General features: G+C 42.5%; 1 protein-coding gene across 4 annotated transcripts in view; it reads right to left on the bottom strand.

Annotated features, from left to right (window-relative positions):
- The window catches only part of ASCC3 (activating signal cointegrator 1 complex subunit 3), a 630,293-nt gene that overhangs the window by 595,100 nt on the left and 9,100 nt on the right, over nt 1–26,093 (bottom strand). For all 4 annotated transcript variants that reach the window (XM_075862208.1, XM_075862206.1, XM_075862205.1 and 1 more), the window contains 3 exons: nt 14,692–14,841; nt 13,164–13,311; nt 12,232–12,812 (listed from right to left, as the gene is read on the bottom strand). In XM_075862208.1, the coding sequence (XP_075718323.1) occupies nt 12,232–12,812; nt 13,164–13,311; nt 14,692–14,781 (819 nt within the window). In that variant the 5' untranslated portion in view covers nt 14,782–14,841. The remainder of the gene's footprint in view (nt 1–12,231; nt 12,813–13,163; nt 13,312–14,691; nt 14,842–26,093) is intronic.

Consider the following 26,093-nt stretch of genomic DNA (forward strand, 5'->3'; position numbering starts at 1 on the left):
CCCGCAGCGTATGGCACGGTCTCAGTGAGTGAGACACTCCATACATCACCCCCCACACCACGACATGCTATTAAGTCATGGTGCGCGAAAGGTTTCATGCGCAGCGGATGGTGCAAAGTGAAAATTACAATTGTCGACTGAAGTGCCATTTTAGTGCACTATGTGTTGTGCCCAGTTTGTGCCACAAATAAAGTATTAACCGGGTTCTCCCGGGTATGGCGATGCCATATCGGTGGACGTAAACGGCTGTTTGGGCACGCTGTAGGGCTCAGAAAGGAGGGAGCGCCATTTGGCTTTTGGAGCACAGATTTAGCTTGGTAGTAGCTCTGGCGTTTTGCTGGTATTTCAGTTTATAATGTGGGGGCTTATGTAGGCTGGGCAGAGTACATCAGGGGCATAATAAGAGGGTATAATAATGGGGTAAATAAATAATCTGCAGATATGTGGCCAGTGTCGCACTTATAAATGGCGCCCGATCTTATCCGCTTTTGGAACACTACACATTTTGCATCGCTATATTCTGGGAGCCAAAACTTTTTTTATTTTTTCACCACCGGAGTCGTGTGAGGGCTTATTCTTTGCGGGTGTAAAGGATCTGCCAGGCACAGCTTCGGGGTTAACTTCCAGAGGTAATCAGTCTTCACCTGAGTCTCTCTCTGAGACTGACTCCAGCTTCCACCACTCAGGCTGGCAGGCTTAGGAGTGGGAGAGCCTATCGCAGCCTGGCTAGACTCAGCTAGCTCCCGCCCTCTGTCTATTTATAGCTGCCTTTCATGTTCCTCCTTGCTTGTGATTCTTTCCGTGTGGTTTCCTGGCCCAGCTACAGCTCCTACTATTTGATCCTGCTCCATACTGACCCTGGCTTTCTGACTACTCTTTTGCTCTGCGTTTGGTACCTCGTGCTCTCCTGGTTTGACTTAGCTCGTTCACCACTCTGTTGCTCACGGTGTTGCAGTGGGCAACTGCCCCTTTCCCTTTGCTTTATATTCCCTTGTATGTTTGTCTCGTGCACTTACTGAGCGTAGGGACCGCCGCCCAGTTGTACCCCGTCGCCTAGGGCGGGTCGTTGCAAGTAGGCAGGGACAGAGTGGCGGGTAGATTAGGGCTCACTTGTCCGTTTCCCTACCCCTATCATTACAGCGGGACAATCTGTAGTTTATTGGTACCATTTTGGGTTAAATGCGATTTTAAATGCGATTTTTTTTTTATCACTTTCTATTCCATTTTTCGTCAATTCTGGCAATGTTTTTTATTTATTTTTTACAGCTTTCACCCTGGGCTATAAATGACCATTATACTTTATTCTGCAGGTCGATACGATTACGGCGATACCTTATGTATATCGTTATTTTTACATTTTGCAGCGTTTGCACAATAAAAGAACTTCTTTATAAAATAAACTTTTTTGTGTCACCATATTCTGAGAGCCATAACTTCTTTAATTTTCAGTCAAAAAAGCTGTGTAAGGTCTTGTTTTTTGCGGGACGGGATGTAGTTTGTACTGGTGTCATTTTGGCATACATGTTACTTTTTGATCACTTTTTATTGTATATTTTGGGAGGGGTAGTGACCAAAAAATAGTGATTCTGGCATTGTTTTTCGTTTATTTTATTTGCGGTGTTCACCGTGCGGGAAAAATAATATTATAGTTTTATAGTTGGGGTTGTTACGAACGCGTTGATACGAAATGTGTACTTTTTTTTCCTATAATAGACTTATTATAGGAAAAAAAGCAGTTCTTGTTTAGGTCACTTATAACTTTTATTTTTACACTTTTTTTTTATATTTTTATTCTTTTTTTTTTTTACTTTCTTCACTTGTCCCACTAGGGGACATTTAGACTTGCAGCTCTGATCGCTGCTGGAATACATTACACTACCTACGTAGTGTAATGCATTCCAACTGTCATTGTGACGTGACAGTCACACTGACAGGAAGGATACGACGACCACCCTCTGGCTGGTCCTCATAGACTTCGGTACATGGCAGCCCGGAAGCCATTGTCTGGCGTCCGGTTGCCATGGGTACCATCGCCAGCCCCCGCGATTTCACGTGTGGGCTGCTGATCTCCGCTAAACTCCTAAGATGTGGCGATCTGAATCGACCGCCGCATCGAAGGGGTTAACTGCCGAAATCAGTGGCGATGGGCCGCTGATCGGCAACAGGGAATGCAGGGCAGACACCATGCACAGTTAATTGCCGCTGCTGTCAAAGCACTGACGTAACTACACGTCGAGGTGCGCGAAGTTACTGCTCACCTCGACGTGCATTAACGGCAAGCTGTTGACGTAGTCGACTGCGCTATTGATTCCGTCAGAGAAACGGAAACCTGCCGGAATGGTGACGAACGGAAACCATTAGCAATGTTTCCATCACCATTGATATCAATGGTGTCTGAAACGGAAGCTGTGGTTTCAGTTTGACTTTCTATTGCGGGGTTCACCCGACGGAAACCTGCGACGGAACCCGGGAACGGAAAGCCAACGCTGATGTGAACAGGCCCTATTATCGATCTTACACGTTCGAGCAAGGATGCTCCCAGCCCTCAGCTACCTCTAGCAGCTGAGAGCAGGGAGATTTAACGGCTCTCTGCTCTGTTTATTTATTCTGATGCAGCGCCATGAAAAGGCTATTGCATCAGAATAAAGCCCACTAATGACTGCCGTGAAAATGCCTATTGGCGGTCATTAAGGGGTTACAACACCATAATACATTATTTTTTATATATATTTTTTTTTAAATAAAGTGTTCAAAGGTTTACATAGCCTTTAAAGAATATGGCCCTATTCACACAAAAAATATGCCTGATAAAAATAAATGGTAACATGAGACGTCACGTTGTCCTTGTATATGATTTGTTCTACTACTTCAATGTCCATATTAACCGCCCCTCTCCCTTGTGCTTGTCTTCCATTTAGCAATAAATCAGGTTCTACACCCATAACTCAAGAGGTTGTCCTCTTAAATATTCCTTGCAGCCACTGCAGGGTAAATATACAGTGTAAAACTTGCTGCAGCTTCTCCTGTCGAGAAACGCTTCTTGTTGGGGACTACATGAACGGGACCTGCAGCGATCAGCTGCCGAATTCCTAGCACGCGTACTAGGAATCCGGCGGCTGTGAGGCAGAGGCTGCCGAGCAAAGTACGAGACTCGGCAGCAGGGACCGTTGTCAGCATTACAATGTGTATATATATATATTACATATGTACCTACCTACTATTGCTGCTGCTTCTCTCTGATGGCCTCTGAAAATACATCTGTCCATAGCACTCTGCAGCATTCTGGACACACACGGATCAGTCAGTCAATTAGAGAAAAGGGGCCACTTAGGTTGAATTCAGATGCTCCGAATTTCATGCAGATGTTCAGTGTGGATTTCATACTGGAAATCTGCAGCAATTTACAGTACCCTAAATGTGGATAGGGTTTTAAAAACTCCATTCACATGAAGCAGAAAAAAAAAACAGAACGGAATTGCGGGCACGCTACAACTTTTCTAATGAGCAGCATGTAAATTTTGTCATAGATTTGTCACAGGTTTGTAACACACGTGGATTTGCTTTAAAATCCGCTATAGAAAAGCTCTGCAGCATATGGACTCAGCCTTAAAGGTGTTTTCTCATGAAGGACATTTATGGCACATCTTAGGATATGTCAAATGTCAGATAGATGCGGGTCCCATCTCTGGGACCCGCACCTATCTCTAGAATGGCGTCACCCAAACCCTGTTCTAAGTTTTTGTGCTCGCGCTGCCTCCTGGCCACTTACGAATTACATGGTCGAGCGTTACGGAAACAGCGTAACTCACTGAGCTACGCTATTTCAGTAACTTCCATAGAACTGAATAGTAGTTACGGAAACCGCACAGCTCGCATGCTATGCTGCTTCCAAAACGGTCATTCACTTTTATGGGAGTTACAATAACAGCGTAGCTCAGCGAGCTACGCTGTTTCCGTAACTCCCGACCATGTAATCAGTAAGTGGCTGGGAGGCATCGTGAGCACATAAAGCTAGAAAGGGGACTAGGAGGCCCGTTCTAGAGATAGGTGCGGGTCCCATAGCATGTGGAATAAACAGGATCATTCGTTTTTCACCTATCTGGTTGTGCTGCCTCAATGGTTCTAAAAGTGTCAGAACCGTATTAAAACCGAAGGAGAAAACCTCTTTCCATGACACGGTCGTAACACTCAGAAAGTAAATTGGGTGCGTACTGTGCCCCCCAAGGTGATGAGAAAACGATTTTATGGTTAGTAACAAAATTCCAATTTTGGTTTTGAACTTCCTTGATGACCTTGGGACATTCAAAAGCAATCCCTAGGGGTTGAAATAACAAAACGTGAGTGTGGTTAGAGAACAAAATTTAATTTCCCGAGAATGTGAAGGAGAAGGGCAAAAGGAAGGGATGACAGACGTTAATATGAAAAGCAGATACTACCTTCAGTAGCAAAGAAGGGACCGGGCAGAGAACCACCTTGTCTTAGTAAATCACGATAAAGGGAGATATGCAAGAAAGAGCCACCAATTCAGAGATGCACCCAATGGAGGTGCCCGCCCCCAAGGCGGCCACAGAGGCAACACAGCAGTTTTAAAAGAAGATTTGGCAAAGGATTACATTTTTCTGTCACACTGATCCTGGAATGCCATAGGAAGGGTGGTGTGTCTGGCCAGGCTTGTGACTGGCAGGTCTACTGCCGGTGAAGAGGATCATTTTTCATGGACTCAGCTGAGTTTTGGTTTTGCAAAGCGTCTATCCAGAAAATGTAATTCCTTAGCAAGATCTTCCTCAAATTCGGAGTAGGAGGGAAAGAATTTAGAGTAGCGCTTATGTCATCTGAAGTAAATCCCCTCTTCGGAGGTCGAAGGTTTCGGAATCTAAACATTAAGAGTATCTTTTACGGCCGATAGAATGCCTTCGACCATAGGAGAGAGTTTAGATGACTTACGCCAATTCAGCTATGGACGAGAAGCCAAGAGCTCACCCTCCGAACGATCCTCATCCTTGGAGGAAATGTCAAAGGGAGGAGGGGAAGCAGGAGAGGCCTGGGAAACTAGCAGGTGAAACCGGATGGACCTGCCGCCAGAAACACCTGAATGCCGGCACCTCACAAGAGAAAGGAGAAGCTAGAGGAAAAGGCGGAGCAAGGATCCCCTGAAAACCGTCTGGCCAATCACAAAGAAAAGTGGCACACTGCACTGTGAGTGGACTCCCTCAAAAAGTCTGCCCCCTAGAACAGCCGCCTAAGCAGAGAAGAAGCCGGGGACTAAATTTAGACGCAAGGCCATGCGGATCCGTGTTGAACTACATGGCAGTGCCAGAAGATGGAGGAGGTACCCAAAGGCAGAAAAAAGACAGAAGGGTCAGCGAGATTCCGTCACACAAGCAGGAGGGGCAAAAGGCAGCCAGTAGATACACTCACCTTGTAAATGCAGACCTGGTGAATGGATCCCAGGTTTCCAGCGAGATCACCCCATCAGCATACTTCCCATTGGGGAGGGAGTGCTGGGAAGGAGCAACACCATATCTGGCGGGTAAGAGGAGATTGGGTGGTCCGCTACACTTATCTTTTGGACGTAAGGTCGCACTGTTCTCCCTCCTCGTAGTGAGGTGACAGAGACCAATTAAACCCAACCTTATAGGGGAAGGGAGCATAGATGGACATGCCGAGGCAAGTAGGTCTGCCTCCTACAGACACCAAGCTAAAACTGGTATAGCTCAGTGTCTGCAGGAGGGTTATAGCAGGTAGGAGGGCGGGCACTTTTTTTTTTCTTTTACATAGTGTCCTCTTCCTTGTAGAAGCAACTATATACAAAGGTCATCTGTGTCCCCAATGACACGGAAAAGAAATGCTGCCCTAGTTCAAGAAATGGTACATTCTTTGTCCCCCTACACCTTTCTCACTCATTGGGGAGAGTTCACAGCAACGGTGATTCACAGAGACTGGTGACATGCCAGATAACATGTACTTTTTTTTTTTTAGAGCCAACCAGAATATCAATTTAAAAATAATATGGTACCATTTAGTGTTGCTAACATACATGTTCCACATAATAAACATTTTGAATATCATAAAGTCCAATTACAACTCACTTTATAAACAATCAGATGCAGTGTGTCATAAACTAAAACATACCAGGTCAAAAAGTTACACTTGTGACTCTTAAAATTTATAGATGTCATTTGCAAAAGTCTAATGTTCTCTAAATCTAGCTTTTAGTATAGTTTTTTAAAATGAGTTTGGCAAAAGCTTAAATCAACAACATTTGCATTTCACTTGCGTCTCGTAATATATCATATCTTGCTCTAAAATGACATGGAGTCACACACTTCAAGAGGCATAACTCTAAGGCCCTGTTCTCACAGGTTTTTTTTTGCAGGCAAAAATAAATAATTAGATTTTGACCAGCTTGCAAATTATTGCCACATTTTTCGCTGCGTTTTTCGCCCGCGGCCATTGAGCATCGCGGGCAACAAACACAGCGAAAAAGGCTTTCTCTGCCTCCCATTGACTTCAACCGCGGCAAGAAAGAGCATGCCACTTTTTTTTTTTTTACCACGATCGGCTACAAAACTCCACGGAAAAAAAGACGCCTCCGCCTCCCATTGAAATCAATAGGCGCCGGTTTTAGCGTTTTGTTTTTTTTTGCCGCGGATTCCGATGCAGTTTCCATGTCAAAATCAGCGTAAAAAAACTCAGAGTGAACTGGGCCTAAGTTGATGAAATACACTAAGCAATAACAACAACTTAAGCAAGTCATCCAAGACCAGTTTCAGCACAAACTCTTTCTGTTAGATACTTATCATGTGTACTAAAGAGGAAGACATTATTGATTAGACAGTAAGCCTGTCAAACAATACGCACTAAGATCAATTTCTACATTTATGGAGCAAAAATATTTAAATTCTCTAAAAGACAAAGTAAGAATTTCCATCAGATTCTTGAAGTTTCCATTCACATTGCATTAGGTTTGCAGAATATATTCAGAAATCGCTTAAAACGTACCTTGTGTTTTAAAAGAAAAAAATATTATATTCCAGGAGTTTACAATATAATTGTTTTCTTAAATTATTGTGTTAGGGTATATTGATGTTAAACTGTGGTACGGACCGGCAGTAGGAGAACGTCCTCTGCATCCTAGGCTACCGGTCTTCAGTAAAGGAGTCAGCGCTGTAGAATGTAGGCACTGTATGAGTGCGGACTCCTTTAATGAATAGCATGATAATTTCATTCTGCGATTACGGCCATAACAAATTTATATAGTTTTTGCGAATGTTTAAATACTTTTGCAAAATACAGCACTTTTTTCCATTATGATGCAAGCCCTAAGATGTTTAACAGTGGTATGTTTCTACTCCTTTACCCAATTGATAAATAGTGGTATCAGCCATTTGGGAGCTTAAAATTTCATGACAGACTCCCTTTAACCCCTTCAGGACACAGACTATTTTGGCATTGTAGACACAGCCTATTTTTTCAAATCTGACATGTGTTCCTTTATGTGGTAATCACTTTGGAATGCTTTTACCTATCCAAGCGATTCGGAGATTGTTTTCTCTTGACATATTGCACTTTATGTTAGTGGATTAATTTGGTCGATAAATTCAGTACTTATTTGTGAAAAACACCAAAATGTAGAGAAAATGTGCAAAAGTTTGCATTTATATAAATTTAAATGTATCATCTTGTAAAACAGAGAGCAATACCACACAAAATAGTTACTAGTTAACATTTCCAATATGTCTACTTTATGTTGGCATCGTTTTTTGAACGTCCTTTTATTTTTCCAGGACGCTACAAGGCTTAAGCCTCATGCACCCGACCTTAGTGGTGTGCACAGGCCGTGACTTGCGGCTCGGACGGCCGTGGAGCATCACCCGCAAATTGTGGGCCGTGCACATGGCCGCGTGCATTCATTTCTTTGAGCCTGGACCGCAAAACACGGCCGTAACAAGACATGTATGTTCTTTTTGTGGTCCAGGCTCCCGAGCAATGCACGGACCGTGGAAACCACGGTCGTGTGCATGGGCCCATTGAAATTAATGGGGCTGCAATTCACTCACAAAAACTACGTTCGTTAGAACTTTAGCAGCAATTTCTCATTTTAAAGAAAATTTCCCAAAAATTTAAAAACTGCATGCCTCAAAGTATTTAAAACAGAATTTAGGAAGCTTCTTAACCGTTTAGGTGCTTCACAGAAATTAAAGCAAAGTGGAAGTGAAATGTACAATTCATTGTTTTCTTTAACACAGAAGGTTTTACCAGAGAAACGCAACTCAATATTTATTGCCCAGTTTTTAGAAATATCTCAAATGCGGCTCTAGTGTGCTAAGGTACTGAACACTGCCCTCAAAAGAAAAAGGAGCACCTAGTGGATTTTGGAGCCCCCTTTTTTTAGAATATATTTTAGGCACCATGTCAGGTTAAGAGGTCTTGTCATGCCAAAACAGTGGAAACACCCCCAAAAATACACCATTTTGCAAACCACACCCCTCAAGGAAATTATAGAGAGGGGTATAGTGAGAATTTTGACCCCCACAGGTTTTTTGCTGAACTGCGTCGAATTAGACCGTGAAAATGAAAATCTACATTTTTCTAATAAAACTGAGAAATTATAAACTTTTACAAGGCATAAAGGAGAAAAAGCACCCCAACATTTGAAAAGCAATTAATCCTGATCACAGCAATACCCCATATGTGGTAATAAACTGCTGTTTGGACACATGGCAGGGCTCAGAAGGGAAGAAGCGCTATTTGGCTTTTGGAGTTCAAGTTTTGCTGGAATGGTTTCCGGGTGCCATGTCACATTTGCAAAGAAAAAAAAAGCACCACAATATTTGTAAACCAATTTCTCCCAAATACAGCAGCACTCCATATGTGGTCATAAAACTGCTGTTTGGGCACACGGCAGGGATCAAAAAAGGCAGAAGCTCTATTTGGCATGCAGATTTTGCTGGATTATTTTTTAGGCGCCATGATGCATTTGCAAAACCCATGTGGTACCAGAGAACAGTGGAAGCCCCCAAGAAGTGACCCCATTTTGGAAACTGCACCCCCAAGGCATTTATCATTTGCCTGGACATATGACAGGGCTTAGAAGTGAAGAGCACCATGCGCATTTGAGGTCTATTTTGATGATTTTCACAGCATTGGCCCACAATTGCAGGGCACCGAGGTCAAATAGTAAAACAAACCCCCAAGTAGTGACCCCTATTTTAGAAACTACACCCCTTAAGGCATTTTAAGGGGTGTGGTGAGCATTTTGACCCCCAAGTGGTTTTTCATTAGAAATTAATTAACCCTTTCAGGACTGAGACATTTTTTCATTTTTTGGGTTTCGCTTTTATGGCTTTCATCGTGCGGTAAAAACGACAACTTAAGTTTATTCGGCGATTCAATACGATTACAGTAATACCAAATTGATAGTTTTTTTTTTCTATTTTACTACTTTTACAAAGAAAAAACTATTTGTCAAAAAAAAAATTGTTTTGTTTCACCAAATTCTGAGAGCCATAACTTTTTTATTTTTTTGGTCGATTAGCCCTCACACCGCTCAATTTTCGAGCTGTAGATTTTCTTAGTATCATTTCTTGGTACACACAACTTTTTGATCGCTTTTTATTACATTTTTTAAGTGACCAAAAACTAGCGATTTTGGGGTTTTAATTAATTTTATTTTTTTATGGTGTTCACCGTGCGAGTTAATTAATGGCATATTGTAATAGTTCGGACTTTTGCAGTTGGTGTGATATCAATATGATTCATTTTATTTTTTTTTACATTACTTTGGAGGAAAAAAAAAAAAATGGGAAAAGTTTTTTTTTTAACATCTAATAATTTTTTTGGAGCACGCTCCATACATCACGCCCCGCACCACGACATGCTATCAGGTCATGGTTCACGAAGGGGTTAATGCACAGCGGATGATGCAATGTGAAAATTTAAATTTTCCAGATATGCCATTTTAGTGCACAATACGTTGTGCCCAGCTTGTGCCACTGAAGACAAATACCTCATACATTGTAAAGTGGATTCTTCAGGGTATGCCATATATGTGGCCGTAAACTGCAGTTTGGGCACGCTGTAGGGTTTATAAGGGAGGGAGCATCATTTGGCTTTTGGAGTACTGATTTTGCTTGGTAGGTGTTCTGTTTGGGGTTTTACTGATATTTCAGTTTATAATGTGGGGGCATATGTAAGCTGTACATCAGGGCATAAGAAGAGGGTATAATAATGCTGTAAATAAATAATAATCCGCAGATGTGTGGCCAGTGTCGCACTGATAAATGGTGCCCAATCTCATCCACTTTTGGAACTCTCAGCACATTTTGTGTTGCCATATTCTGAGAGTCATAACCAACGGAGCTGTGTGAAGGCTTACTTGTTGCTGGACAATCGGTAGTTTTCATTGGTACCATTTTGGGGCAGATGCAAGGTGACTGAACCAGCAATTCTGAAGAGTTTTTTATTCTTTTTTTTTTTTTTTTTACAGTGTTCACCGTGGTCTATAAACGTCAATTTTACTTTTTTCTGCGGGTCGATACTATTACGGCGATACAATATGTATATTTATTTATTTTTTTTAGTCTTGCAGCGTTTGCACAATTAAATCACTTTTTTTTTTTCAAAATTTTATTTTTCAGTCAAAAAAGCTGTGTAGGGCTTGTTTTTTTGCGGGACAGGTTGTAGTTTTTATTGGTACTATTTTGGGGTACGTGGCTCTTTGATCGCTTTTTATTCCATATTTTCGAAGGTGGTGACCACAAAATAGCGATTCTGGCATGGGTTAGCTTGGTTTTATTTTTTGCGGTGTTCACCGTGCGGGAAAAATAACATTATAGTTTTATAGTTTGGGTCGTTACGAATGCGGTGATACCAAAAAAAATATTTTTGTACCACTAGGGGACTTTAAAGAGGCTCTGTCACCAGATTTTGCAACCCCTATCTGCTATTGCAGCAGATCGGCGCTGCAATGTAGATTACAGTAACGTTTTTATTTTTAAAAAACGAGCATTTTTGGCGAAGTTATGACCATTTTTGTATTTATGCAAATGAGGCTTGCAAAAGTCCAAGTGGGTGTGTTTAAAAGTAAAAGTCCAACTGGGCGTGTATTATGTGCGTACATCGGGGCGTGTTTACTACTTTTACTAGCTGGGCGTTCTGACGAGAAGTATCATCCACTTCTCTTCAGAACGCCCAGCTTCTGGCAGTGCAGACACAGCCGTGTTCTCGAGAGATCACGCTGTGACGTCACTCACTTCCTGCCCCAGGTCCTTCATCGTGTCGGACGGGCGAGGACACATCGGCACCAGAGGCTACAGTTGATTCTGCAGCAGCATCGGCGTTTGGAGTTAAGTAGCTACATCGACTTACCTGCAAACACTGATGCTGCTGCAGAATCATCTGTAGCCTCAGGTGCCGATGTGTCCTCGCTCGTCTGACACGATGCAGGACCTGTGAGTGACGTCACAGCGTGATCTGCCAGAAGCTGGGCGTTCTGAAGAGAAGTGGATGATACTTCTCGTCAGAACGCCCAGCTAGTAAAAGTAGTAAACACGCCCCGATGTACGCACATAATACACGCCCAGTTGTACTTTTACTTTTCAACACGCCCAGTTGTACTTTTGCAAGCCTCATTTGCATAAATACAAAAATGGTCATAACTTGGCAAAAAATGCTCGTTTTTTAAAAATAAAAACGTTACTGTAATCTACATTGCAGCGCCTATCTGCTGCAATAGCAGATATGGGTTGCAAAATCTGGTGACAGAGCCTCTTTAAGACCTGCAGCACTGATCTCCGCTATAATACATTACACTACCTATGTAGTGTAATATATTACAGCTTTCAGGATGACACTGATAGGCTTCCATACATGGCAGACCCAGTGGCCATTGTCAGGCCTCCAATTGCCATGCCAACCATTGTAATCGCAATCGAACATTTAAGGAGTTAATTGCCGAAATTGTGGGTGTTTCACCGCTGGCCGGCAACAGGGGAGTGTCAGCTGATCTCCCGGTTTCCGAATACTGGCCGTTAGGACAGTGCTCACCAAGATTGTCTGAGTAACTGTACGTCCTGGTGCGGTAAGTAACCCCTTGCCAGGACGTACAGTTGCGTCCTCGTGCATGTAGGGGGTTAAGAATTGTGGAATATTAAGAATAAAAGTACGGAGAAAGGACAGAAATCTTGTACATGCAAATACATATCAAATGTACAACAGAGATCCACAAACCTCATTCTGAAGCTCATCATTGCTTTTGGAAGAAGCCAGCATCTCAAATATAGTGCTGCACAAATCTTCAACTGTGGGACCTCCAACAGAGCTCTGTAAACTTTGGACAAAATATTTTTCGACTTCATCGAATAGCAAATAGCCATCATCTTCGCTGCCGACGACTTTATGTTTTGCTCTGGATGTGTCTAGAGAACATTCTTTGAGGCCATTCTGAAGTTTCAAGAAGTTCAAGCTAATGTCATCATGGCTCTCAAAATCACCATTCAATGGCAAGTCTTCCGTTTCTTCCAGCTCATACATTTCTAGAGAGAATTTCACATTTTTCCCAAATGACACAGTTTCTTTAAGAGTTTCTTCTTGAAACATCAGTGAAAATTTTTTAAGACAGTCATCAGTCAATAGTGAAACAATTTTATATGTGGCGCCACAAGCTGCTGTCGCACATGTCGATGGAAACGGGCCAAACATCTGTTTGATAGCTTTGGTTGCTTCTTGACATACATGATCTTTATCATAGAAAGTCTTGAAAAGGAACATGGCGCCACTTTCAATTGCTTCTAGTCCATGGTCACTTCCAACTGTAAGAAAACAAGGCAATGGTTTAGGCATACTGCATGTGTTTATGATTTAAACTGCCTCTAAATAAATGTGTGCTATCTCCCCTGTAATAGCTAAAACCTTTCACTCCAAATCACAAGCACCACAATAAAAATGACAACCAGGGAGAAATACTACCCCCAAAGTCACCCTTATGTAAATATTTAAGTCTGAATTATTGAACCAAGGATCAGTAGATTGAAATTCACTCGCTGCAGAACAATCAAGTACGGTTCTCCTTTACTCTGACTAGCCAGGTGAAAAATTACCAAGTTCAATTCACAGCACATCATGAATTTCAAAGAATTTGTCTTTAACAAAAAGTAATTTACCGATCTGTTTTGCAGCCTGTAATATTTCTTTTAGGCCCTCGTTTATTGCTTCATGCTCCTTGTCCACAATGCCATTGACAAATTGAGTTATTTTCTTCCAAGTAAGGTCAGATTCCAAAACTTGATCACGCAACTTCGATCTTTTGTTCTGTAGAATTAAATGCAGTATGGTTAGAAGAAATGGATCTTAAACTACTTCAAAACTAAATGTTGCAAGAGAAAACGTGTAATCAAACTATTTATGATTAAAATAAAAAGATTATTTTTATTCCTTTCAAGTCTAAAATAAACTTTTACAAATCTTATGACCTAAAGTAGAAGTGCTGTGATATATAACAATTATAGGTGCTAAAAAAAAAAAAAAGATTTTCAGTTTTATTTCTCTTCATTCTGGGCATGTTCACAGGGTGCAGATTTGATGTGGATTTTCATGCAAGTATAGAAGGTTTTCAAAACCCCATTCACACATTGTGGAAAACATTTGCAAAGTTTTTAGGGCTTGTTGTGATTTTTAAAATCTGCAGCATGCTCTATTCTGCGTCGGAAAGGTGACAGATTACACCCTTGCGATCTCAAAGTTTGAAATCCACCGTCAAATCCGCAGCATATAATGTGGATATTCGATGTAGATTTATCTGCAGCAAATCTGCCCTGTGTGAACATTGCCATATATATTGAAAAAGTTAAATCAGACTGGTCATAAAAGTAAGCTGGGACGGGGTCCAGCATTTTGACCATCACAGTTACCAAGAATCAGGGACCGCCAAATCCTTGTTCTTGGCAGAAGAGCAGTAAAAGACGATTGGAAAAGTCTAAACACGTCCAGCAGTTTTTGACGCTCTCATTTACTCTGAATGGGACTAACAGCTTAGTGTGAACACTCCGCTGTTTCAGGCACTCCAATTCATCTCTATGAAGAATGATGCTGCCTGCTCATCCTACTCTCAAGCTTGGAATGGAGACATTGGTCTGCAAATTCTTGGCAACAGTGTGGGGTCACAGAGGTCAGACCCCTACCTAACATTTATAACTGGTCTGATTGACAGATCATATAAGTAAAAAAGGGGTTGTTGTGAGACAACCACTTTGAAAGGGTCCTTGTGCCCTTTCCAGCCTTCTGCAGATTTAGAGAGGCTCTTTGGTTCATAGATGCACATTTTGAGACCACAAGTTGCTGAAATTCAGTCTTTGAATCGAGATCTTTCAGACAGTGACTGTATAGACAGTATTCCATTCTCAACATCTCGTTTTGGAGCATTATGGCCAGTTCATAAGGTTCTGATGGTAACAGAAACGTTATTGGTTGAGTGTATGCACAGATCATTCCTTAAGTTCTGCAATGTACAGTAATGAAATCAAACACATTGTAACATTCGGAGAATTAATGTATTTTACATTTACAAACAGTAGTTTGTGGGAATGCTGGCACATCAGCTTTGACCGCCGTTAACCATAATTTATAAAGAATTCTACTATCATGAGTCATTCCTAATGTTTAGCACTCTACGTCCTGGAAAAAACATTTTACCATCAAGTCTGTCGAGTCTCCCCTGTAATCATCTTGTCTGGTGACATTTGAAAAGGAGCGCAGCGCTCCTGTGAGACGAGGTAAAACCATCTCTTTCTTATTCAGTGATCCATAGGATGAAAAATAGGATTTTCCGGCAACTTGTAACACCTAAAACGAAACAGGGGAAAATGTTTGATAAGTAGTTAAAAAAAACAAAAAAACAAGACACAGATGAAATAAAACAAGCAAACAGTAGTTTCAATAAACCGTGACAGAGAAAAAGCATCAAGTCATATTTTAACCCCTTTCCCGACATCCGCGAGCATATATACAGTGGAGGCCAGAATGGAAAGTATGGAGCAGACTCACTGCCTGAGCCTGCTTCATAAGTTGTGTGTGTCGGCTGTATGTTACAGTCGACAGTTCACACCAACATGCGGGACACTGCTCATTTAACCACTTAGATAGCGACTGTGGAATTTCCACCTTTAGAAAGAGGGGGGCCCTTCAGAAGTTTGATCAGCTCACTGTGACGCAATCCCGGGGGGGGGGGCATATAGGTCATGGCAGCCTGGGGGCCTAATGAAGGCCCCAGGTCTGCTATCTTTGTGCTTCCATTACATATATTAGTATTGCAGTATACAGTGCAAGCGATTAAACGTTCAAGTGCCAAAAGAGAATAAAAAAGTTTAATACAGTTTAAAAAAAAAGTCTGAACTATTACGCTATATCACTATTTAACCCGCATGGTGACAACCGTGACAAAACTAAATGTCGTCGCTGTTTTTTGGTCACCTCATCTACAACAAAAATGGAATAAAAAGTGATCAAAAAGTCAAAAATGGTACCAGTAAAAGAACTATAGCGTGCCTCGCAAAAAACAGGCACTCAGACTGCTCAATCGACGGGAAAATAGAACAAGCTATCGCTCTCAGAAAATGGTAACAAAACAAAATGTTTTTGTTTTTTTTAACAACTACTTTTTTCCTTGTAAAAGTAGCAAAAAAATAAACACACACACACACACACACACACACACACACACACACACACACACACACGCACCTCAATGAATTAGAATATCAAAAAGTTAATTTATTTCAGGAATTCAATTTAAAAAAAGTTAAAAACTCCTATTTAGGGAAGCACGATGAATCAAAACTTTGATACGGTTTCGATACTGTGCATCCCCAAACGGTTCGATACCGTTATTTCATGTATTTCGATACTTAGCTGTGCGGCCACACAGCTTAGCATTGTAACACATGAATGTATGAGAACGGGGCTGCGGCTGTGTGATAGTCATTGCCCCGCTCCTGACAAGTGTGCGCCGTCAGGATGATGTGATGTGGCGAGCGCTGCACTAATGATTGCCGGAAAAGACAGAACATGGCGGGCGCACTGCAAAACACCCCCATGTTCTGTGCCTGAAGCGCCGCTCATTAGTGCAGCCCCGGCTTCATCACCTCATGCTGACCGCGCACGCTCTTAATGTCAGGAGCGGGGCAATGGTTGTATTACACAGCCGCAGGCCCGCTCTATAACGGCGGAGATCAGAGAAACCTCTCATCTCCGCCGGTATTCCCCTGAATGCTGCGATCAAAGCTGACTGCAACATTCAGGAGAAATTGAGAAGGGAGGGATGCCCCTTGGATCGCATCACAGGAATCCCTGTGACGCGATTGAGGTACATACCATATATGGGCAGACAGCCCAGGGTCCATTGAAGGACCCCAGGGCTATCTTACCATATTTCCTGTTGTTAGGGCATACTTAGGTATATCCTAACAACTGCCTGTGTACTATCCGTACACAGGCTAATGTACTGGCATATAGATATATGCCAGTACATTAAAGTTTAAAAGTAATAGTAAAAACAATGTAATATTACATTTTTAAAAAATACACTTACACCTTTTTTACGCTAAACATTAAAATAAGTCTCAATACATAAAATATACACATTCGGTATTGGCGCGGCCGTAATAACCTGCACAACTATTTTTTTGCACCATTTATGTGTGTGTGTAAAAAAATAAAATAAAAACTGCTTTCTCTCACTTATTGTGAGGCACTAGGTGTGATGAATTTAACCTCCATGTGCCTCACATTAATAGTAATTAATCCCAACATGTACCTTACACATTAACCCATTATGACTGAGAAACATGATGGGGTTAATTACTATTAATGTGAGGCACATTCAAAATTCATCACACCTCAAATCACAAAATGGAAGAACATTTTTTTTTTATTACTGTTGGCAAAGTATTGTTTTGGTATCAAAATCGCAATACTACACAAAGTATCGGTATCGAAATCCAAATTCTGGTATCAGGACATCCCTACTCCTATTATATAGATTCATTACACACAGAGTGATCTATTTCCAGCATTTTTTTTCTTTTAATGTTGATGATTATGGCTAACAGTTAATGAAAACCCCAAATTTTGTGGCTCAGAAAATTAGAATATTATATAAGCCCAATTTGAAAAATAATTTTTAATGCCGAAATGTTGGTGGCTACTGAAAAGTATGTACAGTATATGCCCTCAATACTTGGTCGGGGCTCCGACTCTGCATGAATTACTGCATCAATGCGGCATGGCATGGAGGCGATCAGCCTGTGGCACTGCTGAGGTGTCATGGAAGTCCAGGTTGCTTTGATAGTGGCCTTCAGCTCGTCTGCATTGTTGGGTCTGGTGTCTCTCATCTTCCTCTTGACAATACCCAATAAATTCTCTATGGGGTTTAGGTCAGGCGGGTTTGCTGGCCATTCAAGCACAGTGATACTGTGTTTATTAAACCAGGTATTGGTACTTTTGACAGTGTGGGCAGGTGCCAAGTCTTGCTGGAAAATGAAATCAGCATCTCCATAAAGCTTGTTAGCAGAGGAAAGCATGAAGTGCTCTAAAATTTCATGCTAGATGGCTACGTTGACTCTGGACTTGATGTAACACAGTGGACCAACACTGTTGCTCAGTGGTTCAAAGTCCTGTTTTCAGAGGAAAGTAAATTTTGCATTTCATTTGGAAATCTCGGTCCCAGAGTCTGGAGGAAGAGTAGAGGCGTCAATCTAGGTTGCTTGCGGTCCAGTGTGAAGTTTCCACAGTCAGTGATGGTTTATGGAGCCATGTCATCTGCTGGTGTTGGACCACTGTGTTATATCAAGTCCAGAGTCAACGCAGCCGTCTACCAGGAAATTTTAGAGCACTTTATGCTTCTGCTATCAAGCTTTATGGAGATGCGGATTTCATTTTCCAGCAGGACTTGGCACCTGCCCACACTGCCAAAAGTACCAATACCTGGTTTAAAAACCACAGTATCACTGCGCTTGATTGGAAATTTGCCTGACCTAAACCCCATAGAGAATCTATGGGGTAATGTCCAGAGGAAGATGAGACACCAGACCCAACAATGAAGGCGAGCTGAAGGCCGCTATCAAAGCAACCTGGGCTTCCATAACACCTCAGCAGTGCCACAGGCTGATCGCCTCCATGCCACGCCGCATTGATGCAGTAATTCATGCAAAAGGATCCCCGACCATGTATTGAGTGCATATTTAGGGCTCGGCAATTATGACCTAAATCAATATCACGATTAATTGAACATGTAACCTCGATTACGATTATTGAATGATTATTCAAGCCACACCCCTTTTGCATGCTACACCATTTAATCAATATTTATCCCGAGCCTGCTGTATACTACTGTATAGAATATACCCAGACAATGCCTCCAAATAGTATATTGCCCCCATAGTGCTCCCCACACAGTATAATGACCCATAGCTGCCCCCACACATTGTAATGCCCCTATTACTGCCTCCACACAGTATAGTGCCCCCATAGCTGCCGCCACACAGTATAATGCGCCTCATAGCTGCCACCGCACAGTATAATGCCCCCATAACTGCCCTCCACACAGTGTTCCCATAACTGCCATCCTCACAGTATAATGCCCCCATAACTGTCCTCTACACCGCATAATGCCCCCCACACAGTAAAATGCCCCCCCCATAACTGACCTCCTCACAGTATAATGCCCCCATAGCAACCTCTACATAGTAGAATGCCCCATAACTGACTTCCATGCAGTATAATGCCCCTATAGCTGCCCTCACACAACATGATGCCCCCACAGCTGCACCCCACACAGTATAAAGTCCCCCATAGCTGCCCCCAATAGTGCCTGATAAAAATAATAATATACATACTCGCCTAACCCTGTCCCAATGACAAGGAGATCCCTCTGCTTTTCTGGTCTGTGCAGCTCGGCGCAGACAGGCACGATGATGTCACTGTCTGGCATCCAGCGATATAGTGAATAATAGAGCAGGGACCTTACGTTTCCCTGCTCTACCAATGGGTTAAACTGTATCTGCGTCCGGAAGATAAAAGCGAAACGCACTGAACTTCGATTAATTGCCCAATATTTTTAGATTTAAAAGAAGAAAAAAAAACAAGAAAAATACAATATATTTAATAAGTAAATGGATTACATTTCAGGCAGGGTTACAGACACCCTGACACGCACGCACGCACGCACGCACGCACTCACTTTTCCACAATGCCAAGTGAAGAAAATAAGTAAATCACTTAGTGCTCCCCGGCACAGGAATATGGATTGCCAGAATCCATATTCCTGTGCTGGGGACCGGCACTATTCTTCCTCTGTGCTGCGGATGTGCAACAGTGATAGTGGCATGTATCAATATATGTCACCAGCCCTACCCTGGAAATGTAGATGACACAAGTCGATCTACTAAGTAGCATAGAGATCTGCCCAGATTAGTCACTGGCAGTGGGGTCCATCACCAAGTAATGACCTAAACATATTTAGATGACTGCTTAGCATACATTGTAGATAGGAATTTATTTATTAAGTCTGAAGGCTGTTTTCGCAGAAGTTTCCTTTTAATACATCTTTCAGATACTTTTAGAGATCTGCTGAAACAGATACATTTATAATGTGAAACCTTGAAGAGTTTGGGATTTTAGCTGACAAACAAGCGTGAGAAAAGTTTGTGGCCTGTAGTAAAGGTTGGACTTTTTGGCAACTGAGGCGGTGGTGATGCATGCATTGTCAACATTGAGAAGAGGGGAAATGAAAGGTTAGTGACAGAGTGAAGGGTGGTAAAATTGGATTTCAGTTTGTCATATTAAGATTCTGGCAGCTGGATTTAATCCAGCAAGAACAGAGAAAAGACTGAAATATGAGCCATGTAAAGGTGAAAAAAAGGAAAACATGGGAGGCTTACTAGTATTATTACTGTAATTCTGTATGTATAGAAAAAGGCACTAAAAAGGAATAATGCAGATGCTCCTGAAAGAAATGTTTTGCTATGCGCCAGTGTAAAGCCCCAATGCAGGGGCGTAGCTAGGTGGGGGGGGGGGGGCAGGCGGGGCAGGTGCAGCTTAGGGGGGCCCCAGCGCCACCTCCTCCTGCACTATAATTGTACCTGTGTCTATAGAACACAGGTACAATTAGAAGCAATGAATGACCGGGCACGATCCGTGCCCGGCCATTCAGCGGGTGGACCCCTGTATATAGTTCCCCTGTAGATATAGCCCACCCCTGTATATAGTATCCCACAAATAGCTCCCCCTATAGTGCTCCACAGAAAGCCCACCCTTGTATATAGCCCCCCTGTATATAGTGCTCCACAGATAGCCCACCCCTGTATACACTATATACAGGGGTGGGCTATCTGTGGAGCACTATATACAGGGGTGGACTATATGTACAGGGGGGCTATATACAGGGGTGGACTATATGTGGAGAACTATATACATGGGTGGACTATATGTGGAGCACTATATACAGGGGTGGGCTATATCTACAGGGGGCTATATACAGGGGTGGGCTATATCTACAGGGGGCTATATACAGGGGTGGGCTATCTGTAGAGCAATATAGGGGGAGTTATTTGTGGGACACTATATACAGGGGTGGGCTATATGGGGACTATCTACAGGGGGCTCTATGGCAGGCACTATCTACAGGGGGCACAGTGTGTTTGTGTGTGGGACACTGTGTATGGTGCTATTATAATTAGAGGTGCAGTGTATGGCGCTATTATATTTAGGGGCGTAGTGTGGGGTATAATGATAACTTTATATTTATTTATAGGTGCAGAAATGTTGGAAAAGTGAGAAGCTGAAGACATGTGAGCGGCAAACTGCAGAAATGGGCTGTGACCAGGAGAAGTCATCATAGGGGTCTGGACCGGATGGAGAAAAAGAACTAGAATCTGAGACGTCACCGGTGAGTCACTTAATGTAAATGTTTATTCTGCCTATAATCAGCACTGTAGTCACTGTATGATCTGCAGTGTGATTATGATATGATTTATTTTTTTGTGAAACAGCATCTCCGTATACGGCAGGGATTGCACTAAATTTAGCTGTATTTGTGCTGGTGTTGTATTTATGTACTGAGCTTGGTTCTGGTGTTGTGTATAAAACCATATTGCTTGTAAAATGTACAAATGTTTTATGCTCGCGTAACATAAAAAGAAATGTGGAAAAGAAATGTGACGTCTATTGGTAGAGAAAACAACACGGCGAGGGGGGAAGGAGATGTCGGGAAAGAGGTAGGGGGGGCGCCAAACTGAATCTTTGCCCCGGGTGCTGGAGAACCTAGCTACGCCTCTGCCCAATGTATGGCCTCTGTCAAGCTATAGGAGCCCTATGGACACGCTCAGCGTGTACATATGGAACCCTAGCAATGTACGTGCATAAACGTAGTGTGCACAGAGCTTTAATAAAACAAGTTCCCAGTTCAGGATTCTCATCTCTTTACAAGATCGGAGAGCGGTTACGAAAAGCGTCTCACTCTGGAGAACCTGTCCTGTGTTGCACAGACCTCTGAATGGACACTGTGCGATGCTCAAAGGCTATGTAAACCTTTGAGTGATTCTTGACTTTATTTTTTATAAAAAATAAAAAAAAGGTCAATCAGTGCGTATTGTGCAACCTTATTCGTTTTTATTCAAAATTATTTTTTACTTTTTGAGATACAGCTGCTTTGTATTCTGTATATAGAGCAGCTATATCTTACGCTGGATGAATGATGGCTCTGCGAAGTTCATACATGCTCTATGCGTTATTTTACGCAATAAAAACATATTGAGAACACTTGAATGGGACCGAAACCGCAATCCCAGGCACAGCTGCTACAGAAGTGGATGGCGCTGTGCCTGGTAAACTGTGAAGAGGCTGCAGCGTTTGTCGCCACGGCCCTTTCAGACAGCAGGTAGCGGGGCAGGAAGTCGGACCCCCAAAGATCTGATATTGATGACCTATCCTAAGGGTAAGACGTCAATATTAAAGTCCTGGAGAAACCTTTTAATTCTACAGAAAAGAGACATTTTAGACAATTGTATGCTTTAAACTTTGTGGCAACAGTTTGAGGAAGGCCCTTTCCTTCATCATAACAAAGCGAGGTCCTCAAAGATATGGTGTAATAAGTTTGGTTTGGGGAGCCTCGAGTGGCCCGCACAGAGCACTGACCTCATCCCATATCAAATACCATTGGGATAAATAGGAAAACCAAATTCCAGTTCAGATTTCTCATCCACCATCATTGTCTGACCTCACAAATGCTCTTCAGGGTGAATGGGCAAAAAGTCCCACAGACACACTCCAAAATCTTGTAGAAGCCTTCCGAGAAGAGTGGAGGCTGTTATAGCCGCAAAAGGGGTCTCAAGTGAACAGGTTCTCACAAGTTTCATTATGCCAAAAACACTAGAGTTGATATTTTTATTTTAAATTCATTTGTATATGCAATACATAACCGTATTCATGAGCTATTAAAAATGTGTCAATGTACAGTGTTTTTGCAAAAACAGTATTGTAGGCTCATTTGTTGGTGTATATTGTCCATTGCACTGCGTTACACTACAATTTTCCTCCATGTTAGTGGGCATTGCACTTCGAGCCAAACAGATTCCAGCTTTTAAATTTCCAGTGCAGTTTGGACTACTAATTATTGATTGTTCGTTTTTATGGACAACGTCACTCCTTTTTTTATGGTCTGTATTAGCCCTGTTGTGTCACTTAAATAGTCTCATACTTCATGGAGTATCCTTTAAGACATTGTAATTTTTTGGCGGCACAACCTTTTCTGAGCCAACAAAGGACGGATTTAATATATTCTACCGTAAGAAAGAATTTATTACTTGAAATTGAAATATAATATAATGCAACACCTGTTCAAGTCAGTCTGTGACATAGTAATATTTGGCGATGCCATGCCTGCCAGTGCAAAAGCCCCTTTTAAGGCTTGCAGGCCAGCCTTCTGGGATAACGTTTCATCCCAGGAGACCGCTGCAGCGGCGGTCACATGGGATAAAGCGTCATCCCAGGAGGCCGGCCTTCTGACATTACCCAGGCCGGCCTCCTAGGATGACGTTTCATCCCATGTGATCGCTGCTGCACCCTGCGAATGGCTGGAGGAAGGAACACAGACTTCTGGGTAAGTACAAGATTTGATTTTTTTCCTGAGTAGCACTTTTTGCGGAGGGATCGTTGCGAACCCACCGCAAAAAACACAACTGCTATTTGTTGCGGGTTTTAGCTCTGCATTGAATTTAATGTGGAAAACCCGCAACAAATAAACAGCGTTTACGCAAATAAAATTAACATCTGCACCACAGGTCATCTGTGTGGTTTTTTCGCTCAGTATTTACGCAGCATGTGGATGAGATTTGTTTTATCTCATCATCTTTGCTGCTACTGTATTTCCTGTGGATTTTCCGCAACTAATTCCATTGCAGAAAATCTGTAGTATCTACGCAACGTGTGAACTGAGTCTTACAGTGGCTCTCTGCTCTGGCCGATAGGTGGGGGGTCCCATTTCAATATAACTATCATATGCTCTATGACGTCTATGTGTCCTAATCGGGCATATGGGACCAGTTGTCCTAACGAGACAACCCCTTTAATGTATTGTACAGTAACTAGTAAAACGTCAATTAAATTTTTTCATATTTTTCTTCCTTCACACAATGGGCCTGATGTAGAGAATAAAAAACAAAGGGTTTTAATCGTTTTTCCCACTTTGGACAATCCCTACTTGTCGGAAGGGACCCTTGACCATAAACCGATTTCAAAGTGTCCCCCTGCTGGGATCCCCAGTGATCACCTGTAAGCTATCGGGGGACCTGGCATCAGTGTAACTGCAGTGTCATCACATGGGAAATTAAAGGCTATGTAAACCTTCAAAAGCAATTTATTTTTAATTATAAAAAGGACAATTAGTTTGTTTTGTGCAACTTTATAATTAGATTTTTATTAATAATCAATCTTACTTTTTGATATACAGTTGCTCTGTATTCTGTATATAGAGCAGCTGTATAGTGAGCGAAGACCTGAATCCGTCAGGTCCGTGGGACTGACGGGTTCAATGTCAGCGGGTCCTACGTGTAATAACAGGTGGATCCTGCATGTCAGGACCCGCTGACACTGAACCCGTCATAACAAATCGCCTATCCTCTGTTGCACCACTCACTATAGTGTTACAAACTGCCTCTGGAAGTGACATTAGCACAAAAGCTGTGCATCGGGAGCTTTATGAAATGGGTTTCCATGGTCGAACAGCTGCATAGCAGCCTAAGATCACCTTGCTCAATGCCAAGTGTCAGCTGGAGTGATATAAAGCACACTGCCACTGGACTCTATAGCTGTGGAAGCATTTTATGGAGTGATGATTCAAGTTTCTATATCTTGTCTGATGCCAGGAGAACGCTAGCTACGGTAACGTATAATGCCTACGGTGAAATTTGACCTACGGTTGTTTTCCAGATCCAATGAAGAGTAATGTAAATGCTACAGCTCAGGCTTGGTGATTTTTTTTTCAACTTTATGAACGCATTTAGATTACAATATCAATTATTTTTTTCTTGCTAAATTAACTATAAAACATACCATGGCTTAGCTCACACGTGGCGGTTACAATACGTAATAGCATGCAGCGCATCCGCCCTGTGCGGCACAGGGAATTCCAGGTGAAAAAGCACACCAAACTGTGGGGCAGTTTTTTGCCCGGAATGTCCGCTGCAAAAAACTGCAGCAGCGACCCGGCAAGCTAGCACACCAGCCTCCAGGGATGACGTCTCATCCCAGGAGACCACTGCAGCAGCGGTCACATGGGATGAAGAGTCATCCCAGGAGGCTGGCCCCCTGACGTCATCCAGGCGGCCTCCTAAGATGACGCTTCATCCATGTGACCACGGATACAGCCTTTGATTGGCTGCAGCGGCGGTCACATGAGATGAAGAGTCATCCCAGGAGGATGAAACACAGACTCCCATGTAAGTTTATTTTTTTCCGAGTTCCGTTTTTGGCGGCGGGATCGCTGCGAATCCGCCGCAAAAACTACTATTTGATGCAGGATTTACATCCCCATTGAATTCAATGGGGGAAATCCTGCAACATATAAGAAGCATTTACGTAAGGAGAATTGACATGTTGCAGAATTAATTTTCGCAACATAGGTCAATTTCTGAGCGGTATTTCCACATCGTATTTCCGCAGCGTGGATACGATTTTTTCAATCTCATCCACGCTGAAAATGCAGACTTAGGCCAGGGCTAAACTGAAATTATTTGTAATGCTACTAAATTATCTCTAGCTGAAGTCCAAATGAGTATATTGAGTTGCATGTAATCTTGGACTGCAGCTGTCACTCAGTAGTTAAAATCACTCTGTGGTACTGCAAAATGTTCAGGTGTAGCCCTGACCTTAGACTTACACAGAGCACATGAAAGCTGGGATCGAAGGGCAGTAGTATTATACATCACACACAGCCAGTCATTAGTTGTGATGCATACTACTACTGCCCAGCAGTACAAAATGCCTGGACTCTGTATACAATGTAAACCCACACCTGCTGGCTCTGCTTACCCTTGGGCGCCGACAGTCACATCTATGAGTAATTCATTCGTAGAGGACAGTGTAGGCAGCAGTAGCAGATGACCAAAAAAGTTAAAAAAGCAAAAACAAACCTCCATCTCCCTTACTCCGGTGCTCTTTCTAACAGGGACCCTGGAGCAGAACACCCCCTCAACAGAGACGCTAGAGCTGACCCGCCCTACAATAGACCCCAGTCTCCAACACAGTCCCCAGGGCAGAACTCCCCCCAACACAGACACCCGCTATCAATAGAGACCAGACAGGCCTTTCACAAAATGGACCAACCTGGTAGGTGTACCATAATAAAAACAGCTGTATAAGGCCTTCACACGTGTAAGCTTTGCAAGACCAAGACCTATGCCTTCTACAGTGACCTGTGAGAAACCCAAACTAACCCTTTAAAATGCCTTTTTGGAAATAATTGACAGAATGCCCAACAGGACCACTTTAGAAACAGGGGGATGGTTTTCCAGGTACTATTCCTTGCTCCCAGTCTAGTGACG

Source organism: Rhinoderma darwinii, chromosome 4 (genome assembly GCF_050947455.1).
Source record: "Rhinoderma darwinii isolate aRhiDar2 chromosome 4, aRhiDar2.hap1, whole genome shotgun sequence".
Lineage (NCBI taxonomy): Eukaryota > Metazoa > Chordata > Amphibia > Anura > Rhinodermatidae > Rhinoderma > Rhinoderma darwinii.